The following is a 25,062-nucleotide window of genomic DNA, read 5'->3' on the forward strand; positions in this document are numbered from 1 at the left end:
AAGTGTCACCTTGTCCTTCACCTCCCTTATCTATCTTTATCCCCTGTTTCCCACTATCCTAATGATTCTAGCAAAATGACTCACAATTCACATGAAATAGATTCAGGAAGTTTGCAATGTCTAAGCACAAATCCACGAAGTAAGAGGATCATAGAGTCACAGAAGTAGGTCTTGAAAACCACAGAGGCAACCTCCTAACAGGTTTAGTACCTGAACTAGAACCTCACCAGATTCAGTGTTTGAGACACCACTTTTCCTAGAAAATAAGAAAGGAAGACAGTAAATAGCAGTTATTGAACACTGAAGTATCCTGGGACTGGTGCTGTATTTATATTTTCTCACTCTTTGGAAAATAAAAAGCAGTGAGCTATTAATATCCCATTTAAGAATGAGGAAAGAGACTTAAAAAGTTTAAGTAACCTGTCCAAGGTCACACACAGTTAGTAAGCATTATTTGTGTACCTCCCCCTCCTCAGTCTGACCGACCTGACACTCACAGAACCACTGAACAGGAGCACTGAAACCACTCACAGAACCACTGAAATGACTGCCCAGAAGTCGTCAGCAGTCCCTGTGGGGCTGAACGTGAAGGGCATTCCTCTGTCCTCCCGATGCTGGATCTCCCGCAGCCTTCAATACTGACCACTTACACCCTGTTGAAACCGACTCCACCTTTAGCTTTGGCAGCATCACTTTCTTGTTTCCTCCTACATCTTGACCCCTCCTTCTCAGTTTCCTTTGCCAGTGTAGCTTCCTCTTGGCCACCTGTAATGTTGGAGCCCCTCAAAACTGAGCCTTGGCCCCCTCTCTAACTGAACGCTGTCTCCCCTGGCAGCTGACCCCAGCCCATGGCACTCATTACCCTTGATACCCAGAAAAACCCTCTCCCTGCTCTGAGCTCCAGGCAACTAACGTGGATATCTTGCCCACATGCCCAAAGGTGGTCAAAACCCTTCTGTTTGTCTAATGAACCCCACTTCAGTGAAAAACACCTTTCTTCACCCAGCTGCCCAATTCAGAAACCTGAGAATGGCCTCTTCTTCTCTTTCACCCTCCTATTCAAACACCAAGTTCTGTAGATTTGGCCCACTAAGAATACCTGGACTGAATCTGAACCATCACTTCTCATCATCATTGCCAAAGCAGCCTCCAAGCTCCTCTTCTTTCCTCCCTTCACCCCATTTCTCCTGCTTAAGGTTTTCAGTACTTTTCCATTACTCCTTCATATTAAGACCAAAATCGGTAACATAATTGGTAAGACCCAGTTTGAACTGCTTCGTACCACCCCCAGCAGACTCACCTGGGCTCACTCTGCACCCTACTCTTCCCCTGACCTGTACTTCTTTTAGTTCTTCAATTACCCATGCTTCCTCCAGCCTCTGAGCCTTTGCATGTGCTGTTGACTCTGCTTGGAATGCTGATCCCTACTCTTTTCATTAAGTTACTTCCTACTTGTTTGGATTTCAGTTTAAATGCTGCTTCCCTAGGGAAGCTTTTCCTAGCCATCCAGACCCAGGTCAGCTTCCCCAACAGGGCAATTTTTCACTTAGGGCATACTGTTCTTTTATTTAGTACTATGGTCAAATAATCAATTCACTATTTGACATGTTCCCCCTTCTATGATGTAAGTTCCATGAAAGCAGCAACTATCTACTACTCAGCCCATCCCCACACCCTAATACAAGGCTTGGTATGTAGTTGAAACTCAGTACATCTCTATTGAACTGATTAATTAATTATAGGGAAGTCTCTTTTTGCCATACTTCTGTAGACTTTTCTAGAATGACACAGACCAACAGGTGATTTTATATGTCCAAAGAAAATGAATAAGAACCTAGCTGGAATTTACAACAGACAATGACTTGAACCTTTAAATCAAAAAATCTGAAATAATCCCATTCTACTTTGCTGCTACTTAGATAAAGGAAAGAAAGTTTCATTGTGCTACTTACCAATGTCTGTCATCCAAATGCATGGCTAAATCATTTATGTGCCTGGTGGTTTCCAAATGAATCATTATTCACTATCAACAGTGATGAACGGTGCCCTCATAAGAAAACGTTATTACCATTTGTAGTCACCTTCGTGGCTGTCAAAATGTATGTTCTCATACAACTATCAAAACCAGCTGGCTGACAAATGCACATACTTTCTGCTCTGGATTTTTCAAGAAAGATTAAATGTACATTTCTTTCTTTCTTTCTTTTTTCTTTCATTCCATACCCCGGATTTGACTAGTAGCTTCCAGGTAGGGCACCGCACGCAGCAGAGTGGGATTTAGAGGATCAGAAAGTTGTTCAAGTAGACTAAAACAGCAGATGATGTCATGATCTGAGCACATGGAAACCAGGTCAGACCAAACTTGTTTCTGCCAGCTTGACAAGGCCACTGGAGTCCCTTACCTGTGCTTTCAGGTTGTCTCTGTTGTGTCAACCTTTAAGTAAGAGATTTTTGTCCTATGCAATATGCATCTTTCTTGGTCAAATGCAAGATACCTATTTTAGCTAGCTATTCCTCTCTTCCAAGCAGTTTACAACTCTGAGTAATGTCTAAGATATATGTATTCAGAAGCAAGCAATTTAAAACAGCACATTTAGGTTGCTAATCTTCTGCTTTAAGCATCTTTTCATTTGTAAAGGACCTGTAAGCATCAAATGGCATTTGATACTGTGCCTAAGTGACACTGGATTTTAGTTCTCACAATTCTATTATCGCCTTAAAATAAAAAGTGCATGATGGGTGTTCCACAAAATGACACTAGAAATTATATTTAATGCATCTGCCATGGAACTAACCATTCTCCTAAAACAAGTTCAGACACTGAGAGGACAATTCTGCCTTCAGAAAGAAGAAATGTAACCTTGGCTTCTCAAGAAGCTATATCCCTTCTGCAGTAACTCTTTCCTGAAGCTTTGATTTAAGATTTAGGATTTCCAAAATTTGACTGACAAAGCTATGTGTCCCGTGCCCCCATACTGATGTCATTCATTTCTAATATTAGCAGACGAGCAGCTCAGGTTCACCTGGGAAAGAGGAGCTTTTATTTTGAGTTGAACAGGAGCGCATACTAAAAATGAACACAGTGAGACTTCCTTCTGGTATATCTGACACAGATAAAATAGGAAAACCGGTACAATGCAACTGTTTTGAATCAAATGGGAAAGAAATTCAATCTAATTATACATTTGATGTGCTTACAGAATCTGTTTGTGGCCTCACCTGTGCTAACGCTGAGGAATTAAGAAATAAAATGCAATTACATTGTTTCAATGCACAATGTCACACAAGGTCATGAAGTGTGCATGAAAATTCCTTATGATTGGGATAGAGAAGGTTCCAGGACATCTGTCACAGCCCAGCAGGATGTGTAAACTTGGCCATTATTCGGTGTTATAGCCACACAAACAAGCTTTCAGATGACGTATTTTGGGCTCATTAGATCAAATGTGCAAGTATTTGGGCTTCTGTGATCCAGCAGAGCTTAAATGGATCAGAGGGGCTAAACAATCACCCTACCTCCACGTAGTATTGTGCAGACATGAACGTGGGATTACCCCTGGAAAAAATAAGACTTAGAGACCAGATATGGCTTATGCACGGAAAATACCTCTCACTTTAAAAACAACCAACTGTAAGGAATTCCCTGGTAGTCCAGTGACTAACGCTCCCTGCTTCCAATGCAGGGGGCCCAGGTTCGATCCCTGGTCAGGGAACTAGATCCCACATGCCACAATGAAGATCCCGTGTGCTGCAAGTAAGACCTGGCGCAGCCAAATAAATAAATATTAAAAATAAAAAATAAAAACAACGAGCTCTATTTGGTAATCATTCCTTCCAGCAGGTAAAAATATTCAGAGAAAGAGTTAAAGGAAATAAAAACACTAAGGCTCAGTGCGGGGCCTATCATCACTGTATCAATATTTGTCTCTAATTGAACTTTTCTCACAGTACAAAATCTTCTAAGGCTTTCATTCCAGAAAATCTGGCCTGGGTGTTTAAACAGCAATGGCAATAAAATGGGCCATGTTGAGTACTTGTTACTCTGCAGTTTGTGTTGGCTGACAACGCTCAGGTTTCTCAAGTGTGGCCTTCCGAACCCATAGCAGAGTGATCATTATCTCCCTAAGTCACTGTCGCAAGGAAACTTAGGGCAGGTCTCCCTACCTTGGGTGCTGAGATGCTGCTCAGCAAGTGCCCAGTGTCATAACCTAGCCCTACTTGAGTTTGTTAGAAAAATATCTTCCTTTGCATAGTTTTCTGCACCAAGTTACGGTGCCCTATTGTGCGCAGAGTCACTGAAAGATATTAAAATTACATGAAACTCCTTACCTTGATCTTTTCCCCCATGACACCCACATAGTTATGCAAATACAAACCTGAGATAGCTCCTCTCAAAGACCTCCATGGGAGGATATACCCCACTGTATTGTGATTATGTGGTTGCTTTTCTGTGTCCCTCAGAAAAGGTAGAGGATAGAGAGCTCCTTAAGGGTAGAGAACTGTGCCTTGTTCCTCTCTGTGTCTGCATGTCCTTGCACGTTGCCTTGAACATGGTAACCTGTGAATAAATCTTCACTAATTCATCAATGTCAAGTACCTCTACCTGGAAGACTGTTATTCACTTATGTATTTTTTTGCTTTTTTTGTTCTGGTGTAGGTCTTTTTTTATTCTCCCCACTATATAGCTTTTGCTCTATATTCCTATCCTTTAAAATCAGCAGACTTTGGGAATTCCCTGACAGTCCAGTGGTTAGGACTCGGCGCTTAACTGCAAGGGGCATGGGTTCCATCCCTGGTAGGGGAAATAATATCCCACATGCCCCCCCCCAAAAAAAGGAGACTTTTAGACCACAAAGCAAGATCTTTTGGCTGTACATCCTGTGGTTTTCTGAGAAACTACTAAAAGAACAATTCCTGGTGCAAATTATTATCATGGGAGAGGTCCAATTATTTTTCTCCTATTTAGCAGTTCAAAGTATTTTTCACACATACCTTTATGTGATAGTTTCCTGCCAGGTGGACATATCCAATTCATATGGAAAATTTAGCACTATGTCTGTGAGAGGGTGAGTAGAGTCAGAAAGCACCAAAAATAATTACGCTTTGCATTCGTTTACTGTGAACACATTAGCATACATTATCATGTTCCAGCCCCACCACAGTGATGCTGAATGAATGGCATAAGTATAAATACCCCATCGTACTATGAAGAAATTGAACTCCAAGGAAGGAAGTGATTTCTCCAAGGTCACCTAGCTAGTTACAACAAATGCAGAAAAAACTGGGTCTTTCAACTCTGCAGTGTGATGCACTTTGGACCATGCTAGGAAATGAAATGTGTTGCTTAGGTGGAATTTTATAGACAATAATAGCAAGCAGGGAAAAGAAATAGATGTAAAAACAAGAGCACTGGTTACTAGCTCTAAAGAAGGCAAACTGTGGAGGAATCAAGAGAGAACCTGGAAGAACCGAGCTGTGGAAAATAATATTGGGAAAGTTGGTGCTGTTTTGTTTGGGTAGAAGCAAGGAGAAAAGTTGTGCTCTTATAAGAGCATCTGATCAGAGAATAAGGAATACACTTTTCTACCATGTTTCAATAGTGTAAGATTCATCTCCTCACACTGGACCCCTACAAAATTCTATGAGGCATCCTCTCTCTGAGAATTTGATTTCTTCTCTGATGGCAGTTAGGTGGATGACAGGAAAATGGGTTGGGTCTGGGTCTCCACAGACAAACACTTTACAGTGAAGATTAGAGCACCTAGTTCTCTCCCTACTTAGAGAATGAAAATATATTTCCTTTCCCTGGATTAACTTTTAAGGATGGAAAGCAAAGGTGTTCATGAGGAAAGGAAGAATCATTTAAGGACTATCGGACCTTCTTGTAGGAATTTTGTGTAGTTTTTTTTTTTTAGGTTTGCATTTTCAGCTTTTTTATTTTTATTTTATTTTATTAATTAATTAATTCATTCATTCATTTATTTTGGCTGCATTGGGTCTTAGTTGCAGCACTCAGGATCTTTGTTGAAGTGTGCGGGCTTCTCTCTAGTTGTGGCATGTGGGCTCCAGAGGGCGCCAGCTCAGTAGTTGCGGTGCACAGGCTTAGTTGCCCCGTGGCACGTGGGATCTTAGTTCCCGACCAGGGATCGAACCCACATCCCCTGCTTTGGAAGGCGGATTCTTAACCACTGGACCACCAGGGAAGTCCCTGTATAGTGTTGTTTGTTTTTTTTTTAAATATATCAGCCATAAAAAGAAATGAAATTGAGTTATTTGTAGTGAGGTGGATGGACCTGGAGTCTGTCATACAGAGTGAAGTAAGTCAGAAAGAGAAAAACAAATACCGTATGCTAACACATATATATGGAATCTAAAAAAAAAAAATGGTTCTGAAGAACCTAGGGGCAGGATATGAGTAAAGACGCACATGTAGAGAATGGACTTGAGGACACAGGGAGGGGGAAGGGTAAGCTGGGACGAAGTGAGAGAGTGGCATGGACATATATGTACTACCAAATGTAAAATAGATAGGTAGTGGGAAGCAGCCACATAGCACAGGGAAATCAGCTCGGTGCTTTGTGACCACCTAGAGGGATGGAATAGGGAGGGTGGGAGGGAGACGCAAGAGGGAGGAGATACAGGGATATATGTATGTGTATAGCTGATTCACTTTGTTGTACAGCAGAAACTAACACACCATTGTAAAGCAATTATACTCCAATAAAGATGTTAACTGTATATATATATATATGTATGTATATATATATATATATATATATATATATATAAAATTTAGTTTAAATAGCCTAAAGGATTATTTTGTATTTGTTCTTTTAATAATCCCTATCCATCAAGTTGCCCTCAAGGAACTCACATTCTAGAAGGAGAGAGACAATACATTTGTAAGCAAATTAATGAAGAAGATCATTAGGTCTGAAAAGCTATGTTTTGTGGGGACACTTTGTTGTTGTGCTGAGCCTATGCACATTTTGGGCTTTCTAGTGCCCAGATGGAGTTGAAAGAGTCTCTTCCCCAAACCACAGGCCTGCATCTGAGGCTCTGCCTCTACCATGGCTCTAGTCAGGAGCAACATCATCAAAAATGAGATTTATACACCTGAAACTAACACAACATTGTAAATCAACTGTATTTCAATTAAAAAAAATTTTAAGTGAGATTTAATACTCCCAGTTAAAATTCACCTGATGAAATGACCATGTGTTGCTTTATTTTTATTCTAGGAATCTTGGAAAATCAGGACTCAGAGTTTCTTGCTTGGGTCTTGGTAAGTACTCAGGGTATCATGTGGGGGTGGGCTGGGAGGTGGGAGATTGGGGAGGATACCAGGGAATGACTGGGGTGTAGGTCAGGACGCAGTCTCAGGTGAGAAGGGACTTCGTGACCAACATTGCCTCATTTCTCCTTCTGAGCCTTTCCTGCCCCACACAGCCCTCCCCTTCTCAGACTCAAGGAGCCACTGTGATCATGATGCCTTATGGGGGCCCATTAAGCAAAAAGAAACCTGATATTAAAGCACATCTTAGAGGAAGGGACTCCTCTGTTATTCCCATTTAGCAAGTGTGAAGAACCTCATGGCATGTATTTGTATGCTGACCTCACCTGCAGCATCATACGAATTTTTTTCTATCCTTATCTTCCCTTTGCCTAATTTTCTCACTTTTTTCTATATTTTAATGTATTTTATGTACTTTTATAATGTACCTTAAGTGTTTTAGGGAAAAAGTTTTATATATACATTTCCCCCCAGAAGCTGTAAATATTTAAAGAATAGTAAGTAGAGATGGCAATTTTAATATCATAAGAATGAATCTGAAATGGTAAAATCTGAGTGTGAGACTTGGGGTAGCATACAGCTTCCAGACATCCCCCAGACAAGGGAAAAGGCAGCCTTGGTGTTCAGGCAATTCAGCATCATCAGAACTATTTCTGTAACCTAAGAGAGTCTAGACCAGGATGGTAGCTGAGGAAGTGAGAAATGGTCAGATTATAGCTATGTTTTGAAGGTCAAGCCTGGCAGATCTTCTGTTGGACTCTATTTGGGATGCAAGAGAAAAGAGAAGAGTCAAAGATGACTGTAAGGGTTTTTTTTGCCTGAGAAACAGAAAAGATGGAGTTGCCAGTAAGTGAGATGTGGAAGAATGAAGGAAGAGAGACTTAGGAAGGAGGGAGAGCCAATTGATTTGGGACATATTAGACATCCAAGAAAAGAGGTATATAGGCTAATGGATATATGAATCTAGAGTTTAGAAGAGAGATGTGAGCTGGATGTAGGATGACTTGAGAGTCACCAACATGTAGATACTGTTTAAGCCATGAGACTGAATAAGAATATTTAGGGAGTGAGCATAGATATTACAGAAAGCAAAAGCACGTGGTCTGTGACCTGGGAAGTCCATTAAGAAGTTGGGGAAATGAGGAAGAGCCAACAAAGAACATTGAAAACAAGCAGTGGGTATGGAGGAGGAGAACCAGGAGACCAGGGAGTCCTAAGAATCCAGCGTTTCAAGAGGGATAGAGACCAGCCCTGTCAAATGCTGCTCATAGGTCAAGCAAGATGAGGGCCAAGAATTGATCGTTCAGTTTAGCAACATGGAAGTCACTGATGACTTTGAAAAGATCGGTTTTGGTGGAGTCAGGGGCTCACGCATGATTGGAATAGGTTTAAGCGAGCCTGGAAAGAGAAACACTGGTGGCTGCTCTTTTGATGACTATTTTTATAAAGAGAAGCCTAGAAATGGAATGGAAGCTGGACAGGCAAGTGTGGTCAGAGAGGGTACCTTTACACACAAAAGAAATGACAGTATATTTACATACTGATTAAGAAATTCTTTTGAGAAGGAAAAAAATGGTTAAGATAAGTAGAGAAGAAAAATACCTGGAATGATTTCTTGAGGACACAAGAGGAAAGTAACATGCAAGAAGGCAGAGTACATGGGCTTTGAGACTGGTAGGTGGGTTGATGGGGTGGCAGTGGCGGTATCTTTAGAAATTATCTTCTACTGCTTCTGTATTCTCAGTGAAATCAGAAGCAAGGTCATCAGCTGTTAGTGAGGATGAAAGGGAGGTGTTGAAAGTTTGAGGAGAGAGAGGATGATGAGAGCAGAAGAGTGAATGGACCAAAGGGATGGATCAAAGTGGCCAGACAGCATTAAGGATCTGCTTGAGATTCATGCTAATAAATTTGAAGTGAGACCATCTCTATGGCCGTGTGTTTTTCCTCCAGTCTTGTTCAACCATGCAGGTCCAGGTGGGGTTTTTCAAGGGCATAAGATAAGAAAAGAGAGGCAGAGATGCTGAGAGTTTATGCAGAGGGGTGATTGTAATGGTGGACTTTGGGGTTGAAGCTGAGCAGGGAGGAAAATGAGGACTGAAGCCAGGAAAATGAGGAGGCAGAGGGACAGTGAAAAGTGGGCAGGATCAGTGAATTGTACCTCCAGAGGCCCAAAGGATTGTTGGAGTAAGATCAGCAGAGATAGTGAGTTGGAAGAATAGAAAGTGGTGGTTTGAAAGGGGGATGCTTGAAACTACGGTCATGGGGGGTTCAGTTATTGGTAATGACAAAGTCTAAGGCATGTCCATTGGGGGAGAGTGGCTGAGGTTGTGTTGAGTGCAAGATCAGTAGACCAGAAGAGGTCAAGGGCCTGAAAGATAAAGGTTCAGGGAAGGGTTACTTTGGGGGTCATTGAAATCACTAAAACGTATGGCAAAACTAATATTGGAGAGAGTGACAGTGAGCCAGAGCTAAAATTTTCAGATGAGAGGGATTGACTAGGGATGGGTAAGTGACTACAACATGAGGGGACTGATGATGTGAGATCCAAAGCTAGTTAGGGGGAGGAATTGGGAGGAGGGTTTCTTGAACCCTGTTGAATGGAAGTGTGGAGACCAGGGAAGGGATGGTAGTGAAAGAATAAAAGATAGTGGCAACAAAAAATAAATAAAAGATAGTGGCAACAATTTCTGCCTCCTTTTACAGTATTGCAAAAACATTGAAGGCTAGTGATGCCTGAGTTTTTCTGATTCTTCTTAATGATATGATTTGGGAGGTGAGGGTGGTCTTTGCTCACCATAAGACTAAGGGAATTTGACATTTGCTTAATTTATGGCTTTGATTTTATTACCACTTACTTGTATTTGAAAGACCCTGTAGATTCATTATCAGGGATACTCTAACCTTAGCTTTTTTTGAGAGTGCTTAATGGTAAATAACTATTCACTATTTATTATTGAAAGAAATTAAGAAATATAGCAATTTAAGAAAATATGAATTAAGAAATACGGTAATCATACACAATTATCTCATAGAATCAGTATCTGTGGTGGAAAATAATTTCATCAAAAGTACTGAGAAAATCAACCAAAAGCCCTAAGACTATAAAAAATTCAGGTGCCTATGAAGTGCCACTTGTAAATGAGTCCCCAGAGGGCAGACTACAGTTTTTTAAAACTGTGTGTGAGCTGTAGCCATTTTGGTGAACTTTGAAACAGACTTGATTCAGGAGCAGAAAGTCCTGATTTGAGCTTCAAGTTTTTTCTAAGAGCTTGAATGCTTGTGATTAGACACTGCATGAAAAATTAGGAGGAAACAAGGAAGTTCATGGGATTGACTGGCTTCATTCAAAACAGGCAACAAAGCTTGAATAAGTATTCTTTGAGAACTTTTCTGAGCTACCTCTGTAAACCATAGGAGACCAAAAAAAATCATAGAAAGGAATAATGCACCAGGCTTAGATAATTTGTCAGGCTCTGCAGACCTCAGCTCTCAAGTCCAGGTGGAGCTGGGTTTACTGTTATAGGCTTGGGATATCAGTTCAGATACAGCCCGTGTTCAACTGAGGCTTTGAAAATTAAGTATTAAATATCCCAAGCAATCACACGACTACAGATGTCTTTTATTGAAGTACCTTAAAGGTCATATTAAAGCTAACAATTCTGACTTTCTTCTCCACCAGAGAAGGACAGGCTGGGAATTTCTTGCCCTGCCAAGCTTCCTTTTGATAAACTAAGAGCATATGTAAATGGGAGCAGAAAGGTGAAATAACCCAAGGACGAACTGAAGATACATCTAAAGGAACACAATTCTGCTAACAAAAAAATAGGGGAAAAAAATAAAGTGGAAGCCTGCCTGTGGGCTGCTGTGGCTGGACTGATTTATTAATACACTGACCACTGCTATCAAGACCCAAAGTCAAAGAAACTGATGGGAAGGGAGAAAATCCACCAAAGAGTGATTGAACATCATCTCAGTCTAGTGGGAAGTGGGATCATCTTCTGAGAGAGGAAGAGAGAATTTATGTATTCATTCATTCATTCATTCACTCATTCACTCTCAGCAAACATTTAGGAAGCCAGGCATCATGCTGGTTGCAAGGGATATCCAGATGAAAGAAGCAAGGGCCCTGCTCTCAAACTGCGCACAGCGTAGTAGGAGTCAGGCACACAAAAATAGTGCATTGGACGGATGCCATGGTGGAGAGTACAGGATGAACCAAGCATGAGGAAGGGCTTTTGGGGCATCTGGAGCAGCTTCGCAGGGGAAGTGCTGCTTGAGTTGAGACCTGAAGGGAGTCGTTAAGTAGAGAAAGAGGGCGAAGGATGCAAGACAGAGGAGGCAACACGAGCAATGGCCTGGAGGGAGACCCATGGAGCAGGAGGTACTGTGGGAAACACTAGTGTATGTGCAGAATATTTCGAATGCAGGGTATTAGGGAACCACAAGAACCGAGCCTGGAAGGAAAGCTAGGCCTGATCAGGAGGGCCATTGTTTGCCTTGCTAAGGCATTGAGCTCTAGTCCTCTAGGTTTCTGGTGTTCCTCCAAGTCCTACATCCCCAGGGTCTCAGGGAATACTTGGGGGATGAGGAACGGACAGGGCTCCACCTCTCCCTGCCCTCCTCCTTCCATTGCCACCGCTTCCATCAATGTAGCTCCACTTTTTCTAAATGAAAATATAAATATGACTTTTAGTGTAAATTTAAATGTAAAATTTTAATGTATGTCATAAATGACTTCATGTTTTGGAACAGGAGTAGGTTCACAGCAAAATTGAGCAGAAAGTGCAGAAATTTCCCCTCACCTCATATGCACACAACTTCCCCCACTATCAACAACCCACATCAGAGTAGTACATTCGTTACAGTCCTGCACTGACACACCATTATCACCCAAAGACTATAGTTTACATTGGGTATATGTATAACTTTGGTGTTTTACATTCTATGGGTTTGGACAAATGTAATGACAGGTATCTGCCATTATAGTATCATACAGAGTAGTTTCACTGCCCTTAAAATCCTCTGTGCTCTGCCTATTTATTTCTCTCTGACCCCTAACACCTGGCATCCACTTATCCTTTTACTGTTTTCATAGTTTCGCATTTTCCAGAATTTCATATAGTATGGACATCCTACAGTATCTAGCCTTTGCAATTGGCTTCTTTTACTTAGTAATATGCATTTAAGTTTCCTCCGTGTCTTTTCATGGTTTGATAGCTCATTTCTTTTTAGTGCTTCATATTACATTTTGAAGGAAAATAAGCATCCTTCTTCCAAAAAAAAAAACAAAGAGCTTTAAAACCCTGCTCCAGCTTGTGAAAAGCCATTGAAAAACTTGGATCAGGAGTAGGACATGATAAGATGTATTAGAATTGTTTTCCGTCAATGATGTGAAGGCTAGATTAGAGGGGGAAAGGGTTGAGACTGGAGTCAAGATGATGAGATAGTGATATTAAAGATGTACAGGAAGAGGGTGATTTTTTAGGAGGAAAAATAAACAGGACTCGGTGACCTTGGGATGCAGAATGAGAGGTCTACCTGAGCAGGGGAGGGTGCCCCAGTTCCTGGGTTGGGTGTGTAGATGGATGGGCTGAAATCTCAGAAGAAGGAGATGCAGGAGGGAGCAGTAAGAGGAAGGAGAATGGAGGAGAAGCAGGAGCAGTGTTGGGAAGAGGAGACCCGAGAGCCTGCCAGCTTCAGCCTCAGATATCCAGGGGGCACAGGGAGGGCTGGAGAGAGCTCCAGCTGGAAATAAAGACCCAGGAAATTCTAACAAGGCTGAACCCATGGTTGTCACTGAGGTCACCTGCAAATACAGAGGACTGAGGTATTTGGACAGGTTTAGGACACCTGCCTTTTGGAGTCTGTCAGATTCCATGCTCCCAGAGATCACCTCTGTTTTTTCTACACCCCTATCGTACTGTCAGCAGATCACAGTATCTAGCAAGTAGTAGGTGCACAAATACAGTTACTGAATGTATGACTGGATACGTGGATCAATCTCTAAGGAATGACAAAATGCACAGTGGGTAATAGTGAAGATCCAGGGAAAGTCAGACATCATGAAATGTTGCGGTCCAGCCAACCTGGTTCTTTGGCTTTCTCCAGTAACGTATCAACACAGAAACTGAGAACGCCAAGTGGAGGTGAGGAGAGGGGATAGAGAGAGGCCCAGCATCGAGGGTTATCCCCAACATGCGTCAGGGCTCTACTCTATCCCCAGTGACACGAGTCTAGGCTGGATTGGGGCTCAGAGTATGCAGCAGGGCTCTCACTGCTGCAGATGGAAGGGGCATCTACCCACACACATTAGGAGCAGGGGCCGCTTCTGATTCATGCCACTGGAGGTGACACCCCACAGCAGGCAGCTGCTCCTACAGGTGCTCAAAAGGGGCAGACTTTACCCTGTGCCACTCGCTGTGGGATATATGTGCTTCGCTCCACATAAGAGGCTTGCAGGAAGAAAGGCATGTGATAGTTAATTTTATGTCAACTGTGACTATGCCACAGGGTGCCTAAATTGGTCAAACGTTATTCTGGGTGTGTCGTGAGGATGACTTTGGATGTAATGAACATTTGAATTCATAGACTATGTAACGCAGATTGCCTTCCCTAATGTGGGTGATGGCCCTCCTTCAGTCAGCTGAAGGCCTGAATAATACAAAAAGGCTGAGCCCCCTCGAATAAGAGGGGACTCCTCCTGCCTGACTGCTTTGAGCTAGAACATCAGATTTTCCTGACCCTTGGACTCAAAATGAAACATTATCTCTTCCTGGGTCCTGCTGGCTTTTGGACTAGAACTTACACACCATCGGCTCTTTTGGTCCTCAGGCCTTCAGACTCGGACTGAATCTACACGTGGGTTATCGTGGGTCTTGAACTGCAGATGACAGATCTTGGGACTTCTCAGCCTTCACAATCATGGGACACAATTCTTTACAATAAATCAATCCCCCTCTCTCCCTCTCTCTCTCTCTCTCTCTCTCTCTCTCTATATATATATATATATATATATATACTTAATTTCTCTCTATGTAAATATATTTTATTATATATTATAATTATATATAATATATATAAGTATAAAATATATTAATATATATAAATATATAATAACAAATTTTATAAGAAATTATAAGGTTCTATTTCTCTGGAGAACCCTAACTAATAAAAGCATTTTGCTGGTTTTGTAAAACATTGCACGGGTATATGTGGCAAAGCAAACAGTCAGGTATTTCTAGGGAGTGAGCAAGGTTATGGGAAGGTGGGAGGAGCACAGATCAGGGGGTATGTGGTCACTTGCTCATTTTTCAGCTGAGCACATATGGATCCTCGTGTAGAAGACCATCATCCCCAAAGGAGTCCTCCTGGGCTGTTCACTGGTCAGGAGGGCATGTTACGTGTTCCTGCCAGACAGGGCTGGGTCTGGATCTAGCAGTGAAGAAGGGAAGGAACACCCTGTGCCTTTGGTGCCTGATTTCCAAACCTCAAGGCGGTAATTCCCAGGCAGAGCAAACTGACTCCACGATCATCATGTTCTGTGTTCATTCAGGCAGGCCTTTCACACTTCATCCTTGAAGGAATGAAGTCATAAAGTAAAATATATAACACCTTAGAGACACTGAGTCTCTCAAGTGGTGTTTCTTCCCAACTCTGGCTGCACAGCAGAATTACCTGTGGTGCTTTTTACAAAGCACATAACCAGTCTCCACCCAGACCTTTTGAATAAGAGTCTCCCAAGGCACAGGGGTTCTAAAAAGACTGTCCCGATGATTCTGAGGCACAGTGGTAGGGTTGGAACCCGTTGTCCTCACCAGGTGGAAGGAGGTGGCAACATGTGTGCACTGGTATCTGGTGAGCCAGGTGCTGGCTGTGTTTCTATCCTGGCTGCTGCCTCCAGGCCCGGGCCCTGGAGCTGGCTGAGGCATCTCCACCTGAACTGCGGTCACCATGAGGAAAACCTGCCCAGCTCAGGGTTGTCCTCGGGGTTCTCTGGAGCCAGTGTCCTGGGAAGGCTCCTGGGGCGGGCAGATTGAGCTCACCTCCCCTTCCATTCAGCGCCTGCCACCTGGGCCTGTCTGCCTTGGGCCCTGCCCTAGCCAAGGGAACCTTCTAGAGCAAAAGCAGTGAATCTTATGATTAAACTGTGTGGGCTTCTTCTTAATGTGTTGCATATGCGCAGAATGTACTCCTGGCTCATCCCCCTCTGCCTTAGAGATGCTCTCACTGCACTAAATATTTTGACACTGGGAAAACATGACGTTAAATGTTTAACATGAATGATATTTTTGACACCCTTCGTGACTCTCATTCTTGTTGCTAAACCCAATGTAAACTAGCCATCTCTCCTATTATTATAATAACATAACAACGACAACATTAAGTATTTATAAAATGCCTCTGAGACACGAGAAACAATTTTGAAAGGGCAATTTCTTCTCTCAGAACATTTACCAATTTTTTTGCTTAACACAGAGTGAACTATCTTAAGACCAGGATACCCACAGAATTTAAATCGTGCATGAATATTAAACATATAACAAGAGAATTATAGGCTTGTCACTTTTCCTGGAACATCTACCTTGAATAAATGCCATGGTGCATACACATTAAAAATGAAGAGGCATTTATATTTTTATAAAATTGTTTTAGAATATTTCTTCCTCATTTTCTACTTTGATGGATAAAATCCATCTTCAGAATTGCTGACAACTTGGTTGCCCTCTGAATTATCAGTGGCTGCCGGCCATGTGCCATTGTTTCCCTCATAGAGGGTGTCAGGAGCTGAGACACAGCTGGGTGACAAACGGACAGCCTGATGCCCCGCACATTGTCAGAGTTGGATTCAGGGAAGAACTGGAGAAGAGGAAGCAGAAGAGTCTACACAACCTCAAGTGTACATACACACACACACACACACACACACATACACACACACACACACCCTAATCTCCCTCAGTGCAGTTATAAAAGGATGAGTAGCCCTCATTTGTTAATCTGTGATCCAAAAGTAAAACAAGTAGTTGCAAAACCATCAGATAGTGGGGGAGGAAAGGTTTTCCCCAGACCCAGATATGGGCAATGTGATGGAAGTGATGACAGTTTGTAAACATGGTCTCACAGCTGTGAGAGGAATTAGTCTTTGCAGTCATCCCCGCCTTTACAGATGAGAAAAACAGAGGCAGGAAGAGGGGACATGTCTCGTTCAAGGCCAGTGGTAGAGACAACAAAGCCCGCATCTCCTGCCCCTCCACCAGCCGCCTGTTCCCCGCCATCCCCCGCCTCCAGTCTCCATGGGCCCACAGCCACTGCCCTCTCCACCTCTCCTCCTTGAGAACTGAACAGCTGGACCAGGCGTGTAAGGCCCCCTCCAGCTCTATCAGCCGTGATATGGGCAACAGTCAAGTTCACTAAGACTCCAGGGTGGCAGCTGGGTGAAAGTGCCTTTACTCTACTTTAGAACTAGAAAATGTCAGAGCCTAAACAACTCCTGGCATCACTCTCCAGAGTAGGGTAGACAAAGATCCATCCAAGCTCCACCGGCAGAATGGGGGCCAGAATCTGCGACCCTGGTGCATGACCAGGTGAGCTGTCCCCGTAAGAGATTTCAAAGTGAGAAGGCAGCTGAGTGCAAACCTTTCGTTTCTGTGTGGATGCCCTGAATGACTTTCCCTCCCATGCATCCCTGAAGACCTCAAGACCTCATGAGGTCCTGCCATAGCTCCTGTACTCAAAGAAAAAGCATACCTGTGTATATGCAAGTGTATTCATATTGTTTACCCAGACTGTGCCCTGTACACACTCTACATTTACGAAGAGTACATTTATAAGATTATTTTCCTATACCCCCTTATTTTTTTTAAATCCAGGGCTCGAACCCATGCCCCCTGCATTGGAAGGGCAGAGTCTTAACTACTGGACTGCCAGGGAACTCCCTCCTGTACCCTTTGCAATATAAAAACCAAAATGAAAGTTTCAATTTCAATCAACCATGCAATTGAGCTACTCCAATAGTGAGGCTAAAACATGAGGGAACCCGATGGGGTGCTGTCCTCTCGTATGGTTGGGGCCATGCCTCTGGTGTGCTTGGCTTAAGTGAGGCAGGGCCATGGGGAGCCATTCCTGGAGGGCAGTATAGATGCCTGAGGGGTAGGCTGCTGTGGGTTAGCACACTGAGGGGAAATGTGTGGAGATTTGTATGTAGGCCTTTGAGGCCTCAGCTGGATGAAGTTAGGAATAAAATCCCAGTTATTTTTAGCACTACTAAACCAACCAGGAGCCTTCTAGAGTCAGTGAACAGAAAACCCAGTTCAAAGCAAAGCGAAAACATCAGCTTAAGCAGAAACAGAAATTTTTAGGCTCATAGGGACAGTGGACCCAAATGGCTTGATCCAGGGATCAGACTATGAGCTCTGCAAGCTGGAGGCTTGTCCATTCTCAGGCTGCCCTCAGAGTGACAAGATGGCTGCACATGCTCCAAGCCATATATCCCATCAGCTCTGACTGCCTTATATATCCATCTGTGAATCAGTCACTGAAGAACTGCCGGCAATCAAGAACCACCCCCGAAGCTGGGGAAGAGTTTAAATCCACCCCAACCACAGAATGCAGATTCCTAGAGGAAATTTAAAGCACTCTTGCTTAAAGTGCTCTGAGTTTCTCTACTCTGAGTTAAGAAGAAAAGATATCCCTGGATCCTGAAAGCCCTTCTCCCACTTATTTTAGCTTATCTGACCCTTTTCTGTGTCTTTGGTAGCCAAGGTTGAAAATCAAAATTCTCCCAGCCCTTTCTGTAGCATGAGGTATGCTCACAGTTTGCTGAGTCAGCTCATGTTTACCTTCTGCTTCCTCAGTTTGCCTAATGGACAGAATTTTCCTCAGCAGGATAAACATGTAGCTTTTCCTTTTTAATACTTCCCCATCATGTTGAAGGATCAGTGAGACCTGAGGCTCATTTGCAAATAAAAGCTTCATCCTAACACCTGGAATATGCAAAGGAGGACCTCCAGGAGAGCAAAGCAGAAAATACCATCAATGCTCACTTTATATCTGACTACTAACTAAAATGAGAGGAGGAGGAGGTTACCCAACATGCAATTACAGAAAATGGGTGATGAGGTAATGAGCTGTAGCTAAATTAGCGCTGACAATCTAACCACGGGGATTTCTTCAGGCTGAAGAGAAGGAAACAGGAGATGAAGGTCCTGGCTTCGCTCTGCTTGCAATTACTAGAAACAAGTTTTCTGGGGGAACTTGTCATGTTTCTTCTTAGTCTCTTACTCTACCTTCCTTCCCGTTTCTCCACACTCTGCTCTATGCCACCCTTTCCTTTGGCCCTTTCTGAGCAGAAACTGTAGCCCAACTCAGCCAACCTGCTTTCAGTGGTGATACTTAACTGCTTCTGGCTGAAGATAGAAGGCAAGACTGGCCCTGAGACTCATTTCTAGGAGTGACCCTCTGTCTGGCTTTGTTACCTGTCACACCATTCCAGTCACCCTTCCTTCCAGCACCTTCCTGGGAGGGCTGGTTGGCTGTCCTGGTCCTGCTGGTGGATGGGCTGCCTCTGATGCCACCCGTGTCTCAGTTTGAGCTCTTAGAGGGTAGAAACTGAGGCTGATTCCATCATCCCTGGAAAACACGGGATCAGCACTCCTCTCCTTCATTTGTGTGTCCAAAGATTTCACAAGATGTGCCAGACGGCATGCTGGGGAAACAGGAGAAAAAACACACCAGAGCACCAATGGCCACCCTCACACAGCCCACAAGCGGGGAGGCGGGGAGGGGGCAGTGACCTGATTCCCAGGCAAAATGAGATCCTTGGGCTGTGTGCCCCCAGAGGACACCTTGCGTTTATGTTTGCTGGTGATAGCTTATTAGTCTGACTTATTACCTGCTTGATTATCAGTTCAGAACACATGCCTAGATCAGAGAAGCTGCTTATATATGCTCATTTATAGAATGAATGAATGAATGAATGAATCACAGTGTGACCAGCGCTCTGAGAGAAATATGAGGTGCATGTGAACACATATGAGGGCTGCCTAAGAGGAGATCATGGAAGGATTCCTGGGGCAAGAAATATCTGAGCTGAGTATGAAAGGATGAATAGGGTAGGATAGAGCCAGGTCAAAGAGAAAACAAGGAAAAAAGCAGTTTAACAATAATAGAGGTAGAGAGACAGAGAGATAGAGGTATAGGACACAGAAATGGCACAGGTGATGAAGCAACCACCTCTTCTGGGGAATGAGGAAGGTGCTGATAGGGGCGGTGGGGTTTTGAAGGATGGATAGGAATCTGTCAGGTGGATAAGGAAAAAAAGCCACAGGCATTCCTTTTAAAGAAATTTTCTACTTACCCTTCACTCAGATCTAAGTTTGATGGTTACTTTCCTGACATCCACGTCTAGACAGAGGCTTCCTGTTAGTTCTCATCACAACCCCTCTTACCAGGATGTGGTATTTTTCTGTCTTCCCCACTGGACTGGGAGCTCCAGGAAAAAGACACCGTTATTATTATTTGCCATTTTGACCCCACCATCTGGCATGGCTCTGAAAAATTATGGGGCTCAATAAGTATTTTCTAAATGAATTGATAAATAAATTTCAGGAAGAGAAGCCTGGGAGTCTAAACCAGCATGGCCTGGAGAAGGAACTATGTGGGAGAGAAAATGATGAGAGATGACTTTGGGAAGATTATGAATAACGTTGGAAGCCATGCCACGAAGCTTGGAATGTATCTGTTTTGTGATGAGGAGTCGCTGAAATATTTCACTCCAGGTGTTGCTTGGCCAGATGCATTTTAGGAAGCTCACTCTGGGCGTTGTGGTCACACTGCAGACAGCAAATTCGAGAGGACTGGGAATAGAGGCAAGGAGACAGGCTGCAAACGACTCAAATATTCTCAGTTTTACAGAAGATTAAATGTAACAGTCAGTTAATTGCCCACTAACTGTCAGCCCAGTTGATCACACTGTGAGCGTATACACACATCCTGCGCAGGATATGTAGGGGGACTGTGAGGTAAATGAGGCTTGACCAAATTAGCAAAAGACTGGTAAAATACAAAAGGAAGTGTTTTTAAAAGCATAAAATATCTGAAGTAAAGAACTAACATAGGTGTCAGTGTAGTAAATTACAAAGTTTCAGAGATTGGGTTAAAAAAAAAAAAAGTTCCTAGATACCTTCTTTAAGGAAGAGGATGGAGATAAATGGAAAATTTTTAAACAGGCAAATAAAAATCAGACAAATATGAACCAAAAGTAAGTGAAATGTGGGTGTAAATGAAATAAACAAAGTGGGGGGTGGGATGGATTGGAAGATTGGGATTTATATATATACACTACTATGTATAAAATAGATAGCTAATGAGAACAGACTGTATAGCACAGGGAACTCTACTCGGTGCTCTGTGATGACCTAAATCGGAAGAAACTCCAAGGAAGAGGAGTTATATGTATACGTATAGCTGATTCACTTTGCTGTACAGCAGAAACTAACACAACATTGTAAAGCAACTACACTCCAATTAAAAAAAAAAGTAGAATTCAAGCAAAGAGAAGATGCAGTAATGAGAGATGATATTTCTTTTATGTTCTCTGTGAAGCAGGAGGCAGGTTTATCTGGTGACATTAAAGAAGGAGGAGGTAGGACTGAGGTTGAGAAAAGTAGGGCAGGTTTGAAATCCAAACGGGGTGGGGGGAATGATTAAAAAGCAGAGGACTGGTGGGCTCTCTGTGTAGTTACTGTAGATCAAGAATTTACGATGCATGTTTCTCTGCAGTCCGTGATTTTCTCCAACACAGCTCAGCATCTTGGTTATAGGTGATGAGCAGCTGGACAGTCAGACGCATCCAGGTGTGAACTTTTGCCAGGCGGGTGAAATGAAGGAACAGTGAAGTAATGGAGCTGAGAACAGGGCAAGAGAATCTTCTAAATGGTGAACCACGTCATCCAGCTAGCCTAAGCTCCCTGGTTAAGGAAGGAATTGAAGTCAGAATAGATAGACTGGAGGAAGGTAAAGAGTTTGAGGACAACATGTGTGGGGATGTACCTACACAAAATCTGCAAGAGTGACAGCTTGTAGCATGCGAGGGCTTATGACCTGGTCATTAATGCATATATTTGGAATACAAATGAGGCACACCTCCACCCAAGTTCTCTTGTGTGCAAGTTCAGTTCTATTTTTCATGGCACTGTTGTGGTCTTCTGTTTCCACCCCATCAACCTTTACTATGGTTTCTTCTGATAGTCATTGCCTACATTTTCTGAAACTGAGTTTTATACTTGAGAGTTCGCAAATTCCAGGGTGTGCTAAATGTCTGTAGTTTCAGTACCAGTGTGACTTTAAAAAGACTGGGCACTTTATTTGGACACTTTAGTGGCTGCTGTGTTGCCCTTCCAGTTGAGCCACTGGAGACAGACATAAGGAAAAGACAGTGGACTCTCAACTACCTCTGATAAGAGAGGGGACAGTGACACAGAAAACTGAACATGCATTTACGTTTGTCTTTGGAGTGAACTTTGTATTTCTTTTGAATACGGGTGCCATAGACATGAAAACCTGTTAGTGAAAAATCAAGAGTTGTCTTAGAGGTAATAAAACATGTAGGAACAGTATAATGATCTCATAGCCCATCTCTGACTAGGCTTCAGCGAAGCTTTCAACTTTCCATAATGAAGTAATCATTCTATATGGCACCAGTGGGAGAAATTCCACCCTGACCCCATCAAACTGATGTGTCTAACTTGTACCCTATTCTGTTAGGATTGGTGGTCCTTGTAATCTTGTCCCAGAAAACAGGACTGCTGATGCTCTTTTTTATTCCACCCTTTTTTATTTCCACTAAGCTATTTTTGCTGCAGTCATTTACTGCCCCCGGGATTTTTGCAGAAGATTAATAGTACTAATAAAATGAAGGGCAAAGTGCCAAAGAGAGCATCTTGAAAGAATAGTCTGTAACCCTTTATGTGTTCAGGGCTAAAGACTCTAAAAAGGCAACTTCCACCTTCTTTGTTGAATTGTTCTTCAGCCTCTGGGCCCAGTACGTAATGTCTCTCTCCCTACCACTCTGGGGCTTCCCATCAAACTGGGAGCTTGCAGAGGGATTAAGTTCATTCAGTGACATCCTGACTGCTGCCTAGACCAGTTTTCAACCAGTACAGTTGCATGGGAGCTTTTAAAAAATACCTGTGCCTGGGCACTTCCTCAGATCAACCAGACTAGAATATCTGGGGTGGGGCAGGGCATCAGCTCCCAAGTGGTCCTACTAACTGGGCCAGAGTTGAGGATAGCTGGCCGGCTCGCCACCTGAGTTACTTGCTCATCAGATGGCTGGGTGCACCATGGAGGCTTTGAGCACTTAAGAGATTTGGATTCCCAGGCAGCATGCAGGAGGCACAACCAGAGAACAAGACGGATGCCACTTCTGGTGCCCAATGAAGAAACAAGTACCAGGTGGGGTGTTTGTCTTTCATCTAGCTTTAGTCCAATTGAAACTCAGAATTTAGCAGCATTTTTGACGTTTTAGTCTATTCATCACTCTCCGTGTGTCACTTCAGAATGATCTGTAATAAATAATAAATCTTCCTGAGCTTTGTTGAGATGAGTAGACTGTTAGAATTGGTGCATTCCAATGTTGACTTTGGCTTTCACTGCCATCTCAGGAAAAGTCATTTATCTTCCTGTGGAACTTCTGCTGCTTCAAATAGTATCTCTCGGGAAGATAAGAAGGAAAGTAACATTTAGTGAGCACCTGTTGTATGCTTGGTACTGTACTAGACACTTGGCATATACTACTGAAATTGTTAAGGGTGTGGACTGTGGAGTCACTCTGCCTGGGCTCACATCCCGGCTCAACCACCCCCTCCCCCTCCCCAGCAAATAAACTCAAATCAGAGTGGTCATGAGTTCCAAATGAGATCATGTCTATAAAGTGTGTAGCACAGCGCCTGGCACAACGTAAGTTCTCCAAAAAGTGTTCATCGTTGTCTCGTTTAGTTCTCACAGCAATACTGGAGTAGGTATCAGTGTCTATTTTAGAGATGAACCAGGTCTCAAAGGTGAACCTATTTAGCCACAGACATAATGAACCTCAGGTGTATCTGAAAGAAAATGAAAATACCTACCCTTCATGATTTTTTGAAAAATAAGAGATGATTTTAGAATGTGTTGCATAGGACACGTGAGATAGTTGATCTGCAAAACTCAAATCTATGCTAGGTGTTGGAGAGGCAGTGACGAACAAGACAGAGAGATCCCCTGTCCTTGGGGAGGGTAGGCTGAGCTCTCCACCCAGCCTTCAGGAATCATAAGGGGTTGTACACACCCAACTTTTTGGTAGCACACTCTTCACTGCCGTTAGGTACTCTTTTTCTTTCCTAGTTAACAGCAGGTTCTGATTTCTTCATAGTGAGTGATCCTTAAGGTTCTTGACTAACCACAAAATGAGCAAAGATGGAGAGTCACCAGGAGGTTATCTTTGCTGCCCCAGCAGTTCCTTCTGGGCACACCCTCCCTTGCTTCCCCAAATCAGGGCCCCTGGTGCTAGCAGAAGAAGAAATAGAGGCCATCACTGCTTTAAGATGGCAAAGGCAAGTGTTATTTCTACCATAATGACTCCCTAGATCCAGGCCAAGCTGCCAGCCACCCTTCAGAATGTTCTCTCACTGTGTATATCAGTGTGGTGGCTGATGGGTACCCAGATCACAAACTCATATAAAGGCCACAGATGGATTTATTCATATTTACTCATTTCCAAGCAATGAATTAATGAAAAGAAAATCAGCAGGCAATTAAAGAGTTTATTGAGCACTACTTCTCTGAGGATCACTTCTTCTCTGCTGTTCTTGAATTCATTCATTCAAACACTTAATAAGCCCCTCCTATGTACCAGGTTTTATGTAGTCTCTGGGGATACAGAGATTATCCCAAGATGTTAGTAGTTTTGAAAATGTCTCAAGAAGGGCTGTCCTCTGTGTTTGAGAACAATCCAAAGTATTGTTGACATAGCAGTATATTTTTTATATTTTTGATGCCTCTGGTTATCTACATTTAACTTTCTATATAGCAAGTTAGGAAATTTCATTCCAACCTGTAAAATCGGACTATGTGTTTATAATACTGCCATTGCCTCAGTGCCAAAGCCTGGGGCACCAGTGTCCAGATTAGGCTGCCAGGAGCTGTTCTGGGCTTCTTCCATACCACAATTAAACTTTCAGTATAATATAAAATATCATTTCAAAGGTGAGTGACTCTATGTAGAATTTGAATTAAACAGGATCTCCTAAAACTAAAGATATACCAACATGGTTTTATGATTTAGTATTGCTCTGTTTTCTTCAACGTGATCAATTTCTACATACATTCACTGAAAGAGGAAGGCCTTTGTAGCTTAGTTAGAGAAAGAGTGCATAAAAAATTTCATGCAAAGTTCTATGGAAAATGCTAAAATACCTCCTAATTTTAATCTATAATGTCGTTTTCCTAATTTTCCATTAGGAAAACGACATTATAGATTAAAAAGAAAAAGCTGAAATCATTAACAGCTACAGATAAAATAAGCTAATCTTTGTATGTAAATATATAAATCCACAGGGAAACATGGGAATTGGGTTAATTTGGGTGTAATAGGGTTGGGAACTTTTTAAAATCTTTAGGTTTTTGCTAAATTATCCCTTACATATTTCCTCAGTTTTAATTTCTCTACATTTCAAAAACTTCTTAGTCAAAAAGTATGTGAAGCACTTTGTATTCCAACTTTGAGTTTTCAT

General features: G+C 42.6%; 1 protein-coding gene across 5 annotated transcripts in view; it reads left to right on the forward strand.

Annotated features, from left to right (window-relative positions):
• The window catches only part of KCNAB1 (potassium voltage-gated channel subfamily A regulatory beta subunit 1), a gene marked incomplete at both ends in the record, with an annotated part of 422,539 nt that overhangs the window by 305,247 nt on the left and 92,230 nt on the right, over window positions 1-25,062 (forward strand). For all 5 annotated transcript variants that reach the window (XM_082654936.1, XM_082654939.1, XM_082654937.1 and 2 more), the window contains one exon: window positions 7,242-7,285. In XM_082654936.1, the coding sequence (XP_082511062.1) occupies window positions 7,242-7,285 (44 nt within the window). The remainder of the gene's footprint in view (window positions 1-7,241; window positions 7,286-25,062) is intronic.

This window comes from Grampus griseus (assembly GCF_964374135.1).
Source record: "Grampus griseus genome assembly, chromosome: 5".
Taxonomy (NCBI): Eukaryota; Metazoa; Chordata; class Mammalia; order Artiodactyla; family Delphinidae; genus Grampus; species Grampus griseus.